Here is a 17,925-nt window from a genome sequence, read left to right on the forward strand (position 1 = left end):
CACAAACCAATCAATGTGGTAGACCACATTAAGAAACTGAAGAATCAGAAACATATGATAATCTCAATAGATGCAGAAAAAGCTTTTGACAAAATTCAACATCCAATTATGATAAAAACTGTCCAGAGAGTTGGTATAGAAGGAACATTCCTCAAAATAATAAAGACCGTATATGACAAATCCATAGTTAACAGTGGATACTCAACAGTTATAAGCTGAAACATTTCCTCTAAGATCAGGAACAAGACAAGGATGACTACTCTCGCCACTTTTATTCAACACAGTTTTTGAGGTCCGAGCCACAGCATTCAGATAAAAAAAGAAATAAAAAGAATCCAAGTTGGAAAGGAAGAAGTAAAACTGTCACCATTTGCAGATGACATGATAACTATACATAGAAAACCCTAATGAAGTGACCAGAAAACTATTAGAGCTCATCAATGAACTAATAAAGTTGCAGGATACAAAAGTAATATACAGCAATCTGTTGCATTTCTTTACACTAACAAGGAACTATCAGAAAGAGAAATTAAAGAAACAATTGCATTTACCACTTACCATACCTAGAAAAAGAATAAAATATCTAGGAATAAACGTACCTAAGGAGATAAAAGACCTGTACTCAGAAAATTATAATATACTTATGAAAGAAATCGAAGATAACACAAACAGATGAAAGATAGACCATGTTTTTGGATTGGAAGAATACTGTTAAAATGACCATACTACCCAAGGCAACCTATAGATTCAATGCAATCCCTATCAAAATACCAATGGCATTTAAATAGAACTGGAACAAATAATTCTAAAATTTGTATGGCAACCCAAAAGACCTCAAGTAGCCAAAACAATCTTAAGAAAGAAGAATATAGCTGGAAGAAGCAGGTGTTCTGACTTCAGAACATACTACAAATACAGCAATCAAAATAGCATGGTCCTGGCACAAAAAAGACACATAGACAATAGAACAGGATAGAAACCCTAGAAATAAACCCAAACACTTATGGTCAATTAATCTACAACAAAGGAGGTAAGAATATACAATGGAGAAAAGACAGTCTCTTCAATAAGTGTTGCTGGGAAAACTGGACAGTTATATGTAAAAGAATGAAATCAGAACATTCTCTAACACCATATACAAAAATAAACTTAAAATGGATTAAAGAGCTAAATGTAAAACCAGATACTATAAAACTCCTAGAGGAAAACATAGGCGGAACACTATGTGATATAAATTGTAGCAATATTTTTTCAGATGTGTCTTCTAAAGCAAAGGAAATAAAAGCAAAAATAAATAAACAGGACTTAATTAAACTTAAAAGCTTTTGCACAGCAAAGGAAACCACCAAAAAAAAAAAAAGAGAGAAAAAAATCTACTTAATGGGAAAAAATATTTGCAAAAGGTATGACCTATAAGGAGTTAATATCCAAAACATATAAACTGCTCATACTACTCAACATCTAAAAAAAACCCAAGCAACCTGATTAAAAAATGGGCAGAAGAACTCAACAGACATTTTACCAAAGAGGACATGCAGATGGCCAACTAGAATATGAAAAGATGCTTTATATTGCTCATCATCATGGAAATACAATTTAATACCACAAATCAGATATCACCTCACACCTGTCAGAATGGCTATTATCAAAGGGAACACAAATAACAAATGTTGGCGAGCATGTGGAGAAAAGGGAATCCCCGTACACTGTTGGAAGAAATGTAAATTGATGCAGCCACTGTTTTCCATAAAACAGTAAGGAGTTTTCTCAAAAAACTAAAAATAGAACTACCATATCACCTAGCAATTCAGCTCCTGGGTATATATCTGAAAAAAATCTAAAATCAAAACAACAACAACAAAAAGTCACTACTACTTTGAAAAGATGCAATCACCCCAATACTCATAGCAGCATTATTTACAATAGCCAAGATATGAAAGCAACCTAAGTGTTCATCAACAGGTCAATGAAGAAGACATGGTATCTACATATAATGGAATACTACTCAGCCATAAAATGTATGAAATTTTGCTATTAGCAACAACATTAGTGGTTACACTAAGTGAAGTAAGTCAGACAGAGAAGGACAAATACTGTATGGTATCACTTATATGTGGAATCTAAAAAATACAACAAACTACTGAATATAACCAAAAAGAAGCAGACACAGATACAGAGGACAAATGAGTGGTTACCAGTGTGTAGAGGGAAGGGGGGAGGGGTAATAAGGGGTAGAGAACTAATAAGTACAAACTATTATGTACAAAATAAGCTACAAGGATACACTGTACAGCACAGGGAATATAGACAATATTTCATGATATCTATAAATGGTGTATACTCTATAACCTTTAGAATGTGAATAACTTTTAAAAATGTGAATCACTATATTGTGCACCTGTAACTTATATAGTACTGCACAACAACTATACTTCAATAAAGAAAAAAATAGCAGAAGTGGAATGAAAGAACACAAAGGTACTTCGAGAAAAGGTAGTCAGAGAGAACATTATGAAGATGTGACACTTAGCTGGGGTTTAAAGTATGAAAGGAGCCAGCCATGGAGATGTGAGATATCGGAGCTCCAAGCCTATGGAATAGCAAGTGCTCAGCTGTAGGAGGCCAGCTAAACTGGAGCCTAGGAGGTGTGAGGGAGAGTGGCCCAAGGTGGACATAGCCATGTGGACGTGTGTGACATCATAACATAGAAGGCCTTGCAGGCCAGCTTGGTTATTCTCAGTGCAATGGAAAGCCATTGAAGAAGCTGGGAATGATCTGATTGACATTTTTGTAAGGCCATTCTGGTTGCTGTGGAGAGAATGGATGTGTGGGGTGAGAGAGGAGACTCAGAGGCCAGTCAGGAGAGGTTATTGCAATAGTCTCCCGGTAAGAGGCAATGTAGTTTGCACTCTGGTGGTGGAATGTGAGACAGAAAGACATGGACAATTTCAGACTATAGTTTGTAAACAGAACCAACAGGAATGTGAACTGTGCTTCCTTAGCCCGTGGAATCAGGACCTCAGCTATAAATGGCTTTATATGTAACTGTTCTTTTGTAGAAAGAGAAATAGGTTCTTTAATGTCACACATGCAATAACAGGAGAATAAACTTAAGTGAAACAAGGTGAAAAAAAAGAATACAAGTTATACTAGCTCTGTAATCTGATGCAAAATAATTTACTCAGTCTCAATTCTCCCATCTCTAAGTAAGACTGATAGTACCAGTCTCTTAGCATGAAGATTTTATATGATCATACATGTAAAGAACATAAAATACTATTTGATACAGATTATTGCATTCAATGATTTCACTTCTTGTTGTTGGCTATTGTGTTCTTTTAGTTGATTATATTATTGTATTTTAATTTCACCTGAAGGGAGAAAAGGAGTAATACTACATTTGCCTAGTATTTATTAAGGGTAAACTAGATTAAAATCTATGCTTTTTATTACAATATTAAAGAAAACTGAGTTCTTCAATTAACAAACAAAACAGCTACAGATGAACATAAATAGTCTTCAAATTCTCTATACAAGTAATTGAAAAGGAAGAAAAAGAATTGGGTGTGAGAAGAAATATTAAAAGATGGTTGGGATTATAGACTCCATTTACTTTGAAAAATGTGGGAAATAGTAATTTTTCTTTTCTCATAAAAAAAAACTTTCCTTGAGGGTCTCTATTCTCGCTAATTTGAGACAATGATGATGTTACCTTGAATTAAGTCTACTCAGACATTTTGGCGTTTTGGAAACACATGGACTTTGAAGGAAAACAAATGTGTGTTACAACTCCAAATTTCTTCTTTACTAGATGTGTGACCTCCGACCACTTCCCTTAGTGTCTCTGTATATCAGGCTCGTATTTTACAAAATGGAAATAGTAATTCATAGTTGTCTTGAGAACTAAATATTATGGTGTCTGTCCTGCAAGGTCACACATTTATTTATGCTACTTTCAGATATACAAAGGACACATCACCTCTTCATAGTCTATAACTGGCCTGAACTTTCTCTGGATACCTTCTCACTTTACTAGAGAGGAAAAAAAAGTAAAATCAGCACAATATGATATATTTGATCCCACTCAATTTGAACACTTTCTTTAGGTAACTAAATTTCCTTTGGAAGAATTGTTTTTTCATATTTCCTTCCTTTTCCCTGATTCTATCCAAAACAGGATATAGGAATGGGGAGGTGAGGAGCCTATGGTTAATTCATGAACCACTCCCCCCTCCATGGCTGAAGGGGGCCCATGGGTGTGTAACACAGTGGGAAGTTTTCCATTTACAGAAGAACCTGCCTAGGAGTTATAATAACTGTTACGTTTCATGCTAGCTGGCTCTAACCTCCTGAAACTGATAAGGAACCATGAACACTGAGTAACTCTGGGATGCTAGATCTCTCTTGGGCCTAATTAAAATATCTTCCTAATCACTGAAAAATCAAACTTGTTTTAACTAACTATGGGTCCAACTACAGACTCAATCTTTCTTACCTGGTATGTTCAAATAAACTCTCTCTAGTATTTAAAACCCCTGCCGTCTCCTCCTCAAAGATGTATGCAGTGAATTTTGTCACAGATGTATATTCTCTCGCATGATAGCATTTTTTTAACTTTGAGGGTATTTGTTTTATTTTTTGATAACATATTGGTATCATCTAAGGTAAGATTGGTATCACCCCATCTCTGACTCTTCTTGCAGAGTTTGCTGGGAAACTCTGCATGTGGAGCACTTTGAATCTGTCCTCTATTTCTCATATTCTAGTGGTCTTGTCTAACAATTTGGCCCCAGTGAGGCCCTGGGGCTTGCTGCAGACTCCATTTCCTTTCCTGGCTGGTGGTTTGCTATGCAGATGTCAGGCAAGGGACCCTTTACCTAAAACCTTGATGATCCACACTGCCAAGTTTCCCAGTCAGATTGTGCATTCACTTGCACATCCTTGCCTAGCACCCCTGGGAACATATCCCCCACTTCCATGTCATAGGGGAACTGGCATTGTCTCAGGAGTGCCTTCTGTTAGCCAATCCTACACACTAATATTTTTCCTTAGGTACCGTTGCCCATGTGTGGGTAATGGTGTAGCTTTCAGAGCTCCTAAAGGATGCAGGGAAAGAGCTCCTCTTCATCCAGTATTTCCTTTAACCTACCTATCTTCCCTTCTGGACCCACCCAGAGAGAGGAGGTTGTGACACACATCTTCTGCTTCCATAACTTCTCTCCCCTCATTCTTCCCACAATCCTTACTGATTGGATCAACATTTCTTTTAGTTTGATTTCCTATCAGACACAGATTTCTTCAAAGTCTTCCAGGGCCAACCTTATGACTTTTCCTAAAGGATGAGTGGAACAAGGAGAGACTAGCTTAATGACAATGGAACATAAATGAACAGGAATACAGGAAAGAGGTTAATATCACCATATTACATGAAATATCTGGATCATTTGCCAGTTTTGTAGAGAATTCTGTGAAGTGATAGAAAAAGCAATGCAGCACAGCTCAGCTGGGATAAATAACCCATGAGAAAAGAGGCTGTAAGAAGTTTGAGCCACAGAGATTCATTATTATTTTTTGAATGAATCTGGGCTCTACCATAGAACGTGGGCAAATTACTATAAAAAGCCTCCTCCTTTATGAAACTTGTTCTTCAGATTTTAAACCTCAGTGCATCGTATGATTTGTAAGAAAGGCCAAATGTTGCAATACAACTGATTCTAGCCCTTAAAAGAGAGACTCTAATTGTTAGTGTTGTAGGATAAAAACATATGCAATGCTGCCCGTGAATACCTTATCTGTGAAACAACCACAAATGAGCAAATACATATTTGGTACAATATTATGAATACATGTGCTATTTTGCATCTCTTAATACTATTTTAGGCAAATGAAGAGTTCAGTTAGCTACTTTACAGATCAACACTGACTGCAAATCATATCGCCTCGATGCCAGTCCAAACCAAATACCAACATAATCACTCTGAGATACGGGTGTTAGCCTCTTGCCTACCAGACATAGTATCGTTATTTTAATTAGGTAATGTGATCATTATATTATTACTGAATTTCCAGACAGCTTTTCTTTACCAAATCTCAAGCATTTCACATATATGAAATTCAAAGAACTAGCCCACAATAATTGTGAGGTTTTTTAAAATATATTACATACACCATCATCAGTATTTTCAGGATGCTTCCCCTAAAGGCTCCTGAACATTCCTTGGTCTCACTCATGGCCATAGATTTATCGTTTCTGGTCTCCTGGATCCAGCCTCTCTGAAAAAAATTCCTCCAGATTTAGTGCTGTTCTGTCTTTCCACCAACCTCTGTGTGTACCTCTTTCTTTACCATTAGCACACACTATTATCTGTTCACTGTTTACTGCATGAGAGTGACAGTCCCTCCACTGTTTCCCCTTTTATATGCACATTCTAATTACATGCTCTACCTTTCTTTTTCGGAAATGGCTTGTTATTTCCAGTCTTCCCAAGACTATACAAAAGTCAAATTATTATTTTTCTTTCATCTTAAAAATTTTGGGTTGCAAACTACACTAGAAGGGTGAGGCAAGGATAAAAATAGCAAATTGGCTACTAGGTCAGGGTCAAGAATATGTGCCACGGAATGAGGTAGAACTATTCAGTAATATGGCAAAGCATACCCTTTAAGCTGTCTAATCCAAAAGTAAAGGTATGTATTGTTAACTGGAAAGTATCTCATCTATAACATTTATTTTCTCCTAAAAAACCGCTTTTCTTCACACTTGGCAACCTGCCTACCAAGTTCCTTAGCCCTCCTTGTGTCCAACTTGGGTTTCCAGCACTGATTTTAATCCCCTTTCCACAGGTACTTTCAGATCTCAGCATGAGAAAATCCTCTGGGGGTCACCTAAAGACGAGATCATTTAGCCAAAGGAACATAAAATCAGAGCAAAGAGGTACCAATTTTGGAGCATCAAAGAATTTGAATTATGCTCCCTGTCCCCTCACCATCTTCCGATTTATCAAATTCCAAGACATTGTTTTCTGTTTTACCTCAGGAAATGTTGAGAGGCAGTAAAGAATATAGAGTTTGGAGTCAAACAGACATGAGGTTGAATCTTGATTCCATAACTACTAAATTATTTTGCAGGGAAAATTGTTTCACATTTTGAGCCTCAGTTTATTATCTATAAAACGGAAATAATCTCTGAAAGTATTGTTGTGCTATGGACTGGGGATATCTATCTGAAGTGTTTTTGGCACAAAATCAGGTACCTGGTATACATATAATTAGTGGTAGTTTTTTTTTAACTTCCCTCACAACCTTCTACTGCAGGACTCGCCCATACCTTAGGTCTAAAGTCTACCATTAACCTTTAAGGATCCCAGGGTTTCCCAGTTTCCAGGTGATCAGAGCCATATACTCAATATATTAAAAAAAAAAAAAAGATAGCTAGTGCTCTGGAAAGTCTGCAAAGCAGACTTAATTCTTCATATAACAAAGAAAATTCTTATTCAAAGAGACTTAAACTGAAGGAAAAACATGTTTATTTGCCTGCCTTCCATGGATGTGGCCTGAGAGCACAGCCCATGATATCTGGGTTATTTTCTTATATGTTATACACTTCACTACTAGCATTTTCAAGATGTGCCCATTAAAGGACCCTGAACATTACTGGAGTCTCACTCATCACCATAATTCCTGAACTGTTGTTTCTAGTCTCCTGCCTCCAGATTCTCTATAAGAAGAGTTATATAAATAGGTTATAGAGCATAGCTGGAGAAATACAGAAATATTCCTGCAGACAAAGGTAGCCTAAATTTCTGAGAAATTATCAGTTCTATCAAAATCATTTTTATCAGTGATATCAATTATATGTAGACATCCACTGTTAATTTTCAATACTGCTACCATCAGGGACTAAGACCCTCAAGCAACTCAATATTCTGGGCTTTTCTTACCTCTTCCATAAAACTAGAGTTTGAGTTATGCAATCTCTAAGGTCCTATGAGGTCTCTTTCAACATCTGCTGTTGAGATGCTACTTCAATGATCAGAAGGGGCGTGGGAATTTACTAAGAACACAAGTAAGAGATTCAAAGAAACACGTTTTCTAAGCTATCTCCCTGCACGGAACTCTGCTTGTGTGAGCTCAAGACTTCCCTCACTCTCTTGTGTTCTACACTCAGAACTCAGGTATCTGCTCCCCAGCTGGCAGTTCCCTCTCTTTGGAATGAAGGATAAAAGTCAGAAAACAACTGAAGATCCTTAAGGAAATGAGATTGCCTAGAAGTGGGATGAAAACAGAAGGGAAGGTGGAGTCAGACCATCCAGGATAAGGCTCTCATTCCTGGATTTTTGAAGGAAAGGGAATTAGGCGAACTAGTTACCAGGACAACCTGCTGTTGGGGCAAGGAAATGGGAGATCTGTGGTTGCTCCTGCTCTTGCCCCTGTGTCTGGTAGCCTTCCATGGAGTCAAAGGCTGCTTGGAATGTGACCCCAAATTCATAGAGGATATTAAGTCTTTGCTGGTAAAGCTAGTACCCTCAGAAGTCCCTGGCCAAGCTCATCTTCTTGAACGTCAGATTAAGGAGATGATCCGTTTAAGCTTCAAGGTCTCCCACAGGGACAAGATGCTTCGAGTGCTGGGTGAGGGAAGCTGAACTCCCTGAGAGTTTGGAGGATTAAAGGGAGAAGGAAAGGAGGAAAGAGAGCACCTGGGTCCACAAAATTTCCTCCAGAGATGTAATTATTCTCCTACATGTACCTTTATCCTTTCTGTCTAGCTGTTCAAAAGGTTGTCAATTTGAGAACATGGCTGAAGAATGAACTTTATAAACTGGGCAATGAACCATGGAAAGGTGAGGTACCATTTCAGTGTTATAAGATTCCCTTGCCCAACCAAGTAAGAGAAAAATCCACTGGGGGAAAAACAGCAACATACTCAGGATTAAATTATGAAGAGAAAGGCTATCCCTATTTTCTGATGTCCCTTCCATCCCTTCTTAGGTGCCTTTATCCTTCAAGGCAAGCTTCTTGAAGTTCGCCGAACCCTGGAATCCAAGCTGGAAGAAATGTTAAAGAATTTCTCTGAAGTTGGTAATATAAGATGTCTACCTAACAACACTGAAATTATGTGAAAGGAACAGGAAATGAAGGATGAGAGGAGGAATGTGGTTTCATATTAGAGTGATTTAGAAAAGGTGGAGGGGTGGCTGTAACTTAATGGATAGCCAAATAAATGCTACTGGCATAAAATATGGCAAAATCTAAGTTGATTCTAAGCTCATTAGATCTTTCTGTTTCTCTTTTAGCTTGTTCTGAAGATTGTGGTAAGTACAGTATATGTGATGCACTGACGTGTTAGCTCATATTTTCCCACCTCCTTTGCTCTGTATGACTCTCTCTCTTCTACTTGTCATACTGAGAATGCAATTCCTAGAGCTTTGGCTAAAAGGGGGAATGTCAAAGATATCTAACAACAAAATGTATGAAATCTCAGATACCCCACAGACTGTAGATGTACTCAGAGGCCTTCTGTTGTATAGTTTAAAACCCACAGCACCAGTATAAGCTGAGGCATCATTTTCCTCACTTCTTCCCAGAGATCTGACTTAAATTATATGAGGTTTTGGTCCACCAAGAAAATTGATGGCTATGGGAAGAAGAAATTCACAGCAGCGTAACCAATGGAGATGCCTGAGATCTAATCTGTACTTGATGTCTGACATAAGGAAACACCATGTCACAGCCCCCTTCCAACTATTTTTCTTCTCTTTATAAGTCGTGACTGAAGGTCCTATCCTGGATTGTTGGACTTGTCTTCGCATCACCACCCGGTGCTTCAAAGGAGAGTATTGTGCAGGTAACAAAGATTGTAGTGCGGCATTTTTAAAGGCCAGGGATCACAGAGCGCTTCACTGATTCAATCAACAAATATTTGTTGAGCACCTTCTATGCAGGTCATACTAATGGTACAAATAAAAGCTAAGATGATGGACAAAATTCATACCAGTATAAATTACTGAGTATGGATAACTGAAGCACTTAGAAATGAAAAGACTGTACTAAAAGTGGAGAAATTAGGCTAGAAGCAAAAGGGGAAAAAGTTTCATAGAGCCTAGCAGTTTAAGAGTAATATGTAACCAGGGAATAGTGCTGTAAGTGGTGAACAGTGCAATTTTTATGGTTAAAAATAGTCTTCTATTATGGATAAAGTTCTCAAGTTACTAGTTTTCTCCAAAACTCACTTTCTTTTTCCCCCTTTCTTCTTCCAGAAGAGGATCCGAGGAAGGCTGAGAATCGAGAGATTGCACTATTTCTGATATTGCTAGCAGAAGGTGTAATACTGGGAGGTGCTTTGTTACTGTGAGTTTTCCTCCTTCCAAACAAATAGTGGATGAAGCATTCCTTTGGTAAAGAGACTGGCCAGTCTTCCCCCTCCTTCCAATAGAAATAAGGAGAAATAAATAAGTCATTTTAAGATTTGGGATATGATAATAACAGGAATGAAAGGGATGTAAGTTTGACAGGACAAAAGTTGGAATGTAGGCAACACAGGAGGTGTGATGAAGTATGAGAAAAACTTTTGTAGAGGAATTCAGAAAGGGAAGAAAAAAACAATTATTACAATTTTTTAAAGTGTTGGACTACTAATGGTGAAGTTGGGATTATCTTATTTCTTTACTCTAGATTCCATTTTTGTATCTCTCATCGGAGGAAAATGAAGGCAATAAGAAGGTCATTAAAGAAATACTTGGAGAAGAAACTTGAAGAGTTAATGGGGACAATAAATGAGAGGGAGAAAAAATTGGAATCAGACAATAAATACAGAGACACATCCAGGAGTTCATAATTCTCTTAAGTGTTGGTTCAGAGTAGAAAACCAGGAGTTAAGCTCTTCTGCAGTCATGAAGTCATAGTGTTCTAAAACTGAAGTTAGATTTTCCCTAGTAAAGATCCTTACTGATATCCTAAGGTAATGGAAGCAAAGAATTTACTTGAAGTGTACAGAAAGCAATGCTGGTATGTTGCAATGCACATAAAAGGTTACATGCTGCATGATAATAAAGAATGCCTGGTTGGTAACTCTCATTAATGTCTGTAATGAGGATAACTTAAATTTCTACGGTTGCTTTTATTCCCATCTTTTCATTTTGTTACTAGTTCCATACTTATTATTAGGTTCAATGTGGACAACTTTCTTTGACAATATATATCATTTAATCTTCATCATGATACCACACACACACAGCCCAAAATATTACTCCTGAGCTGAGATTTATCCCAATAATTTTTCCCCAAATCTATGCTCTGTAGTTGAGTTGGATATCAATGTCTGAGACTAGTTGCTCTTATTGAACACTTTTTATGTGTATAGTACCCTAATTAGTGATTTACATCTACTGTCTAGTTGAATTCTCACAATAAACTTTTGAGTAATATTGTTATTTACCTCTATGTTAGGGATGAGGAAACAATAAAAAACCTAACTTGAGGTCCCATAGCTATTAATCCAGGTTATAACAAACTCCTCTGATGGCTAACCTGTTCTATCCAAACCAGCTATTTGGAATTGACATCTATAGACATGTAGTTATGACTGATAGATTAATGGATAATAGATAGATAGATGGATTAATGGATAGATAGATTAATAGACAATAAATGTGGGTTTATTGTCATAATATATTCTTGATTATGGATAGTGCTGGCAAAACCTGTAATAAAACTGAGACCTGGCTAACTCTAAAATACATGAACTTTCCACTCTATTTTGTTTTCTTTTATTCTGGAAACTTATTTCAAAAGAAAAACATTACAGTTTAGCAGCAAGGGAATAATTTTAGGAGTCCTACTTCAGTAGTGGGCAGAGGTATTTGCAAATTTTTCACCTACTGTAGATCTTTGAGTGCTTGTTTGTTGTTGCTGTTGTATTAATGAAATATTGAATGAATAAGAATATACCTGAGGAGGATCTAAACATTAATATTTCTCAGTTGCTAAGTTTGAATTTCATGTTAAAAATTCCAAGGTAAGAATATTGCTGGCATCTACCATTTCTCAATGACTTAAGGTTTACCTCACTAAAAAAATCTTGAGACAAACTAATTTCATTCATGGTCTTTATTAAATTACCATCTTTATATTGTTCTATTTTTCATTATAGATAATTATATAAATAAGATAACATACTTGCTAGATTGTGTGTTTTTGTGTTTCTTTGTTTGTTTTAGTGTAGCCTTTTAAATTTCTTGTCCTATTGTCTTATTGTCCCCTCCCCACTCCTCTTCTACTCCATTCTCATCATTCTGTTCTAGAAAACCTAAATATGTCTTTCATTATTGGTTGTAACAGACAGATAATGGTTATAACAGACACAAACACATACATACAAATACATTTACACGTGCAATATTTTGCTGTTAAAAATTATGCACTTATGCAGGTTGATTTTTGCACTTACATACTTTGTGGAAATTACTTTAAGCTAATTGGTGCCAAAGTCTATTCACTCTTTTTTGGCAGTTGCACACAAAACTGTAGTGTGGTGGTACCATAATTATTCCAACACTCCTCTATTTTGGGTATTCTCTTCATTAGTTTTTTTTCAGTCACTATAAATAATGCTGCTATAAACATTTACTTATTGATTCTTCCATTTATAAGAGATACTGCTAAAGAATTGGAATATCAGAAGTGAAAGTATATGTAACTTAAAATGTTAATAAATGTTATAAAGGTGGTAATAATTTGCAAATATACCAGTAATAATCAATAGTTCATGTTTGCCACATCCCCACCAGCAATAGGTTGTACATATGTTTTAAATTTTGCCAGTCTGATAAATATGATAATTAATCCACTTTAATCTGCTAGTGTGTGGACATCATTTCAAATGACTCAGTGTCACTTGAATGGGCTCTACAATGAACTGCCTATTCCTATACTCGGATAATTTTAATTTGATTTGTTTTTATCTTATCAATTTAAAAGAGAAGAGAGTCTTTCACAATGAAGACATTAACTCTATCATCTTCCCCACAGACATAAGCATTGTTCTTACAAAAGCTATTCTTTCTTCAGTACTTAAGGTGTGGTTTTAGCTATTTATCTACCCATTTATTTCCACTTATAAGTCTTTAAACCTATATAACATAAAATAAATACGCTGATTTTTGGATATTCATTCTATATCCAGTCACATAACAAATTTGTTTCTTTTAATTTTTTAAACTAAAGTCTCTTGTATTTTCAAGTTATTCAATTGCATTACTATCCAAAGCAAATGTTTTGTATTTTCCTTTCTACAATTTACCCTATTTTGCTTTCTTATCCTAATGCATTGGCAAGAACGTCTAAGAAAAGGCTGAAAAATAATCAACAGTTATTATTTTAGTAAGAATGAGAATTCAATCACTATATAACTACAAGTCTTAAAACAGCAACTATCATGGAAAGTTAACACATTAACTCCTAAATAAAATGTAAATTATTATATCATTATTATTATTCCATAGCAACCTGAAACTGTATTAAAGACCCATTATGGTGGCTTCTTTGTAATTAAAAACTCTAGTTCTCTAAAGAACTCTATTATGCAAGTGTTTTTAGATAAAACCGCTGCCTTGAAAAGGTCAAATCTCAAATTCCTCCATTAATTGGTTACATTGTTTCAAATAAGTTAGTTGAATCCTCATCAGTAATATGGATTATTTGTCCTTCTGGTCTCAGAAAATGCAAAAGACTGTCCAGGACCCAGGAAACAAAATACCTTGGAAAATAAGAAAGAAATCCCAGGGAAATATCACAAGGAAGAAAAATTTTTTCCCCTTAACTGCCTCAGCTATTAAGGATCACATTATTTCTCTTAATGGTCTGAGAGTTTATGTAATAGAGGTAGGAAAGGATATAAAAAAACTTATAAAGAGATATTAATAATATAATTAAATAGTGACCATAAAATAAATGAAACTATGTGTCTAAAAAGATAGAGGAATTAAATATTTCTGTTAAAAAAAGGAGAAAACAAAAAATAAGTGATAGATGGGAATAAACTGAGATAAAAGCAGTAGTTGTTAAGTGTGTGTCATACATACATACAGTAACTTAATGCTTTGTTATGAAATATTTGAGATTTGAGTGTTGTTCTTAAGGGATGAAAATAAAAAATTCACATTTCAAAGATAGAAAATCCATTGATTTAAAAGAATTAATAAAAAGCAAGGTACATAGCAAATAGAAAACACAAAAATAAAAATAAAAATAAGTGAAACAAATAACATTAGTTAGAAGATCAGATTATCAGAGTGAATAATTTAAAATCTAATCATAAGCTACTTAGATAAACAGAAAACAACATGACAACTTGAATGTGAAATAAAAAAGAAATATCAAGCAAAACCAAACCAAAATAAAGCAGGTGTTGCATTATTAACATCATTGTAAGATAATTTAAGTCAAAGATCATTAAAAAGAATATGGAATTATATTATATAATGACAAAAATAATAAATAAACCAGAAATATACAACAATAAATTGTATGAGCCTAACAATATAACATTGATATAAAGGAAAAAAATTGACACAATTTCCACAATCAGGATGGGAAAGTTTCATACACCTGACAGAATCTAATAAAACTAAATAAAAAATGTTAATACAGTTACAAATTTGTAGAACGCAGTAATTGTCTTAAATTGTTAATATTAGTTACATTAAACCCTGCACCCAACTAATATACAGATTTTCTTCTTTCTAATACAGATGGAGTATGTATAAAAATTGACAATGTGCTTGACTTGGCAGACAGTTGCTACTGTCTAACTAAATTCCCATTCCTCCTGGATACGTGGCTAGACTACATTTCCCAGTCACCCCTGCAGTTAGGTATGGCTATGTAACTGAATTCTAACCACTGGAACGTAAGTGGAAATGATGTAGCTGTTTCCAGGTCTGGCAAAAATATAAACTTAAAAGGACAATCTTCTAGTCTCTTTTTTCCCTGTCTAACAGTAATATGTCAATATTAGAATATTAAGATGCTTCTTATTTGGTGCATCTGTTTTGTATTTTATAAAGCTTTCATTTGGAACCTTACCAAACTGCTGAGATTTTAGGATTAGCATTATGTATTTACATAATTATGTAATACATAGGTCAAAAGAAAATTTAAACAAATTCCAAAGTATCAATATTACAAAGAACAATTTTAAATCATAGGGAATAAAATTAAAACCTAAAACAAAGGATAAAAAAGTATTTTATACATTTATAAAGTAAAAACCGAATTATAAATAATTCATTGAATCTTTATTATTTTTTATTTTTATTTATTTTACTTTCATTTCATATATTTTATATTTATGTTTATTTTTATTTATATTTTTCATTTTTTATTATGAAACTACAAAGCATTTAGGTCCTCCACCTGACTGGCTATGGTTCACACTGGCCTATGAAGAGTGATCACAGAACTCTTCAGCAAAGCTGGGGCTTGCCTCACAAACTTACTCCTCAAAGTACTGGTGAAAAGTACGTCTTCTGGACCCCTCTCACTGATGGGTGAGTGAGCCATTTTTGCTGAGGGTGGAGAGACATTTTCAACTGACAAGAAAGACTCAACAAAATGTAAAAGTTCAATGTCCTGAGCTTCATCAAGGGCTGCCCACTTATCCCCAACTTACGAGATCCCATTCTTTTCTAATTAATGCTCTGACTTTAACAATAGACACTTTACAAGCCTTGGATTCAATTTGTATTGTAATTCAGCAAACAGCAGGATAAAGTTCTGTGTTTAGCTGCCAGCAATTCCAACCCTGCAGCTACAGGAGTTAAGGCTCTTCCTCAGAGCATACCTAGAAGCTCCTAGGTCATATGCAGGGTTTGAGCTGGGAATTTCAATCCCTGAGCTCATTCTTTCCTTTTAGCATTTTGTCCAGCAACAGAGGAGCAACCAATCAACACCGTTACATTCCTTAGTTTTCAAAAAATATTTGAAAGCATCGTATACAGAATCACCTAACATGCTTCTTGTAAGTGGTTGATTAGGCATATTCAATAGAGAGATGTTTTATGAAACTCTATACAGTTCATCCCAAGAACTCTCATAGTAATCTTTACAGTAAGTCATTAGTATCTTTAAATATACTAGGACTCTAGAACCAATTCCAAAAATCCTAAACCAATTTAGTAAACTCATCTTATAAAAGTTTGTTCCTCTATAATTACTCTCAGCCAAAATACCAAAATCTGTATTGGCCGGGTATCTTCAGAGGAATAGAACCAATAAGATAGATAGATATGTAAGATGATATTTATTAGGGGAATCAGCTCACACTATTATGGAGACTGAGATATGCCATCATATGCAGCCTGCAAGCTGGAGAATCAGGAAAGCCAGTGATGTAATTCAGAGTGAAGGCCTCAGAACCAGGGGCATCTGCCTTGTGTGAAGCCTGGGGTCCAAAAGCCAAATAATCAGGAGATTCCATGTCTGAGGGCAGGAGAAAATTGATGTCACAGATCAAGAAGAGAAAGGAATGTGCCTTTCCTCCACTTTTTTGTTCTACTGGGGCCCTCAATTGATTGAATGATGCCTACACACACACCGGTGAGGGCATATATTTACTCAGTCTACTGATTCAAATATTAACCTCTTCAAAAAAAAACACCTTTACAGACACACCCAGAAATAATGTTTTGCCAGCTATCTGGGCAGCCCTTAGCCCAGTCAAGTTGGATAGATAAAAATAACAATCACAAAACATTACCTATTAAACCTTGTGAAGAGTGGCTAATTATATGCATTTGAGACTATAACCTTCTATTCATCACATATCTTAAAGATTAAAAAATGTAATAATATTGAATAGTATAGTAGCTAGGAAAAGAACAAAAAGTAAACTCAAAACATAAACAAACATAGAATATCAGATTGCATCATACATTAATGAAATGGAAAGCAGCAAATAAAGAGATAACATCAGTAGCTAATAAAAAAATAGTCTCGATTCACATGGGACAAAAATCTTCTAAAGATATATTTAAAAGGTAAAAATAAAAGAAACAAAATGATAGAATTTTTATAACTTAAGAGACTCTTTTAAACAACTATATGACAGTAATATTTAAGGTATGGATGATATGGGTACTTTCAATAAAAGTACAAATTACCAATATCAACACAGGAAGAAAAAAGTAACCCAGATTGCCAATGTTCTTTAAAGAAACAATGGTATGAGCACTACCGAAAATGGAGACCATGCTTAAGAAAAAGCCAGAAATTAGATACAACATGCTGACTTTAATTTTTACCTGGATGGTGAAACTATGATTTCTTCCCACCTTTAGTGCCTAGTGCTTGGCTAAAGTAAGAAATACAGACAAATAATTTCCATGGAAAGAGCCCAATTTCAGTTTTGAAAATACTAAGTATCAATTTTGTTTGGGTATCAAAAACAGATATCCATTCAGTGTCTGGATTTACAAATATGAATACAACCAAAAGATCAAAGCTGATGAAACATGTTTCAAAAAGCACTTGAACAAAATAAGTAGTGAACAAGAAAATATGACTGAGATCATCTAGGTAAAAAGGTAGGGAAGTAATAAAGACCAAGGACAGAATACTAAAGATGCCCACATGGTGGTAAAATTAAAATATAACTCTAAGTGGGCTGAGAGGACAGGCCAGCAATATTATATGTTATTAAGATACCTCTATTATTAATATACCTATAATATTAAGATACCTAATAATCCAATATTTTCTACATAGTCTTACTCCCTTGACAACCTTTATTTGAGATGCTGACTTTGGGTTGAATTCCCATCAGCTTTGGACTATGTGTTTCAAATGTGTGATCCACTCACCTGCAAAATTTACTGCACTTCCTTTATAACACAAATCGAGGTCTGATCTTTAGCATTTCCAGAATCACCA

General features: G+C 35.1%; 1 protein-coding gene and 1 long non-coding RNA gene across 3 annotated transcripts in view; one reads left to right on the forward strand and one right to left on the reverse strand.

The window, feature by feature from the left end:
* LOC140695991 (uncharacterized) overlaps window positions 1–8,060 on the reverse strand; it is a 535,357-nt gene extending 527,297 nt beyond the window's left edge. For both annotated transcript variants that reach the window (XR_012071892.1, XR_012071891.1), the window contains exon 1: window positions 7,941–8,060. This is a non-coding gene — a long non-coding RNA (uncharacterized lncRNA). The remainder of the gene's footprint in view (window positions 1–7,940) is intronic.
* A 124-nt stretch (window positions 8,061–8,184) lies between these two features.
* IZUMO3 (IZUMO family member 3) lies at window positions 8,185–11,073 on the forward strand. Its single transcript, XM_006215123.2, has 7 exons — window positions 8,185–8,628; window positions 8,766–8,840; window positions 8,989–9,078; window positions 9,294–9,311; window positions 9,764–9,844; window positions 10,257–10,347; window positions 10,672–11,073. Exons 1-7 carry the CDS (start codon window positions 8,397–8,399, stop codon window positions 10,832–10,834), a joined length of 750 nt encoding a protein of 249 aa, XP_006215185.1. The 5' UTR covers window positions 8,185–8,396; the 3' UTR covers window positions 10,835–11,073.
* The last annotated feature ends 6,852 nt before the right edge of the window (window positions 11,074–17,925 follow it).

Source organism: Vicugna pacos, chromosome 4 (genome assembly GCF_048564905.1).
Source record: "Vicugna pacos chromosome 4, VicPac4, whole genome shotgun sequence".
Lineage (NCBI taxonomy): Eukaryota > Metazoa > Chordata > Mammalia > Artiodactyla > Camelidae > Vicugna > Vicugna pacos.

Bases quoted from the DNA above. Each gene is read 5' to 3' on its own strand.
- IZUMO3 (XM_006215123.2), top strand. From the start codon at position 8,397: ATGGGAGATCTGTGGTTGCTCCTGCTCTTGCCCCTGTGTCTGGTAGCC. The intron at 8,629-8,765 runs GTGAGGGAAGCT...CTTTCTGTCTAG, and splicing joins CAAGATGCTTCGAGTGCTGG to CTGTTCAAAAGGTTGTCAAT. The intron at 8,841-8,988 runs GTGAGGTACCAT...ATCCCTTCTTAG, and splicing joins GGGCAATGAACCATGGAAAG to GTGCCTTTATCCTTCAAGGC.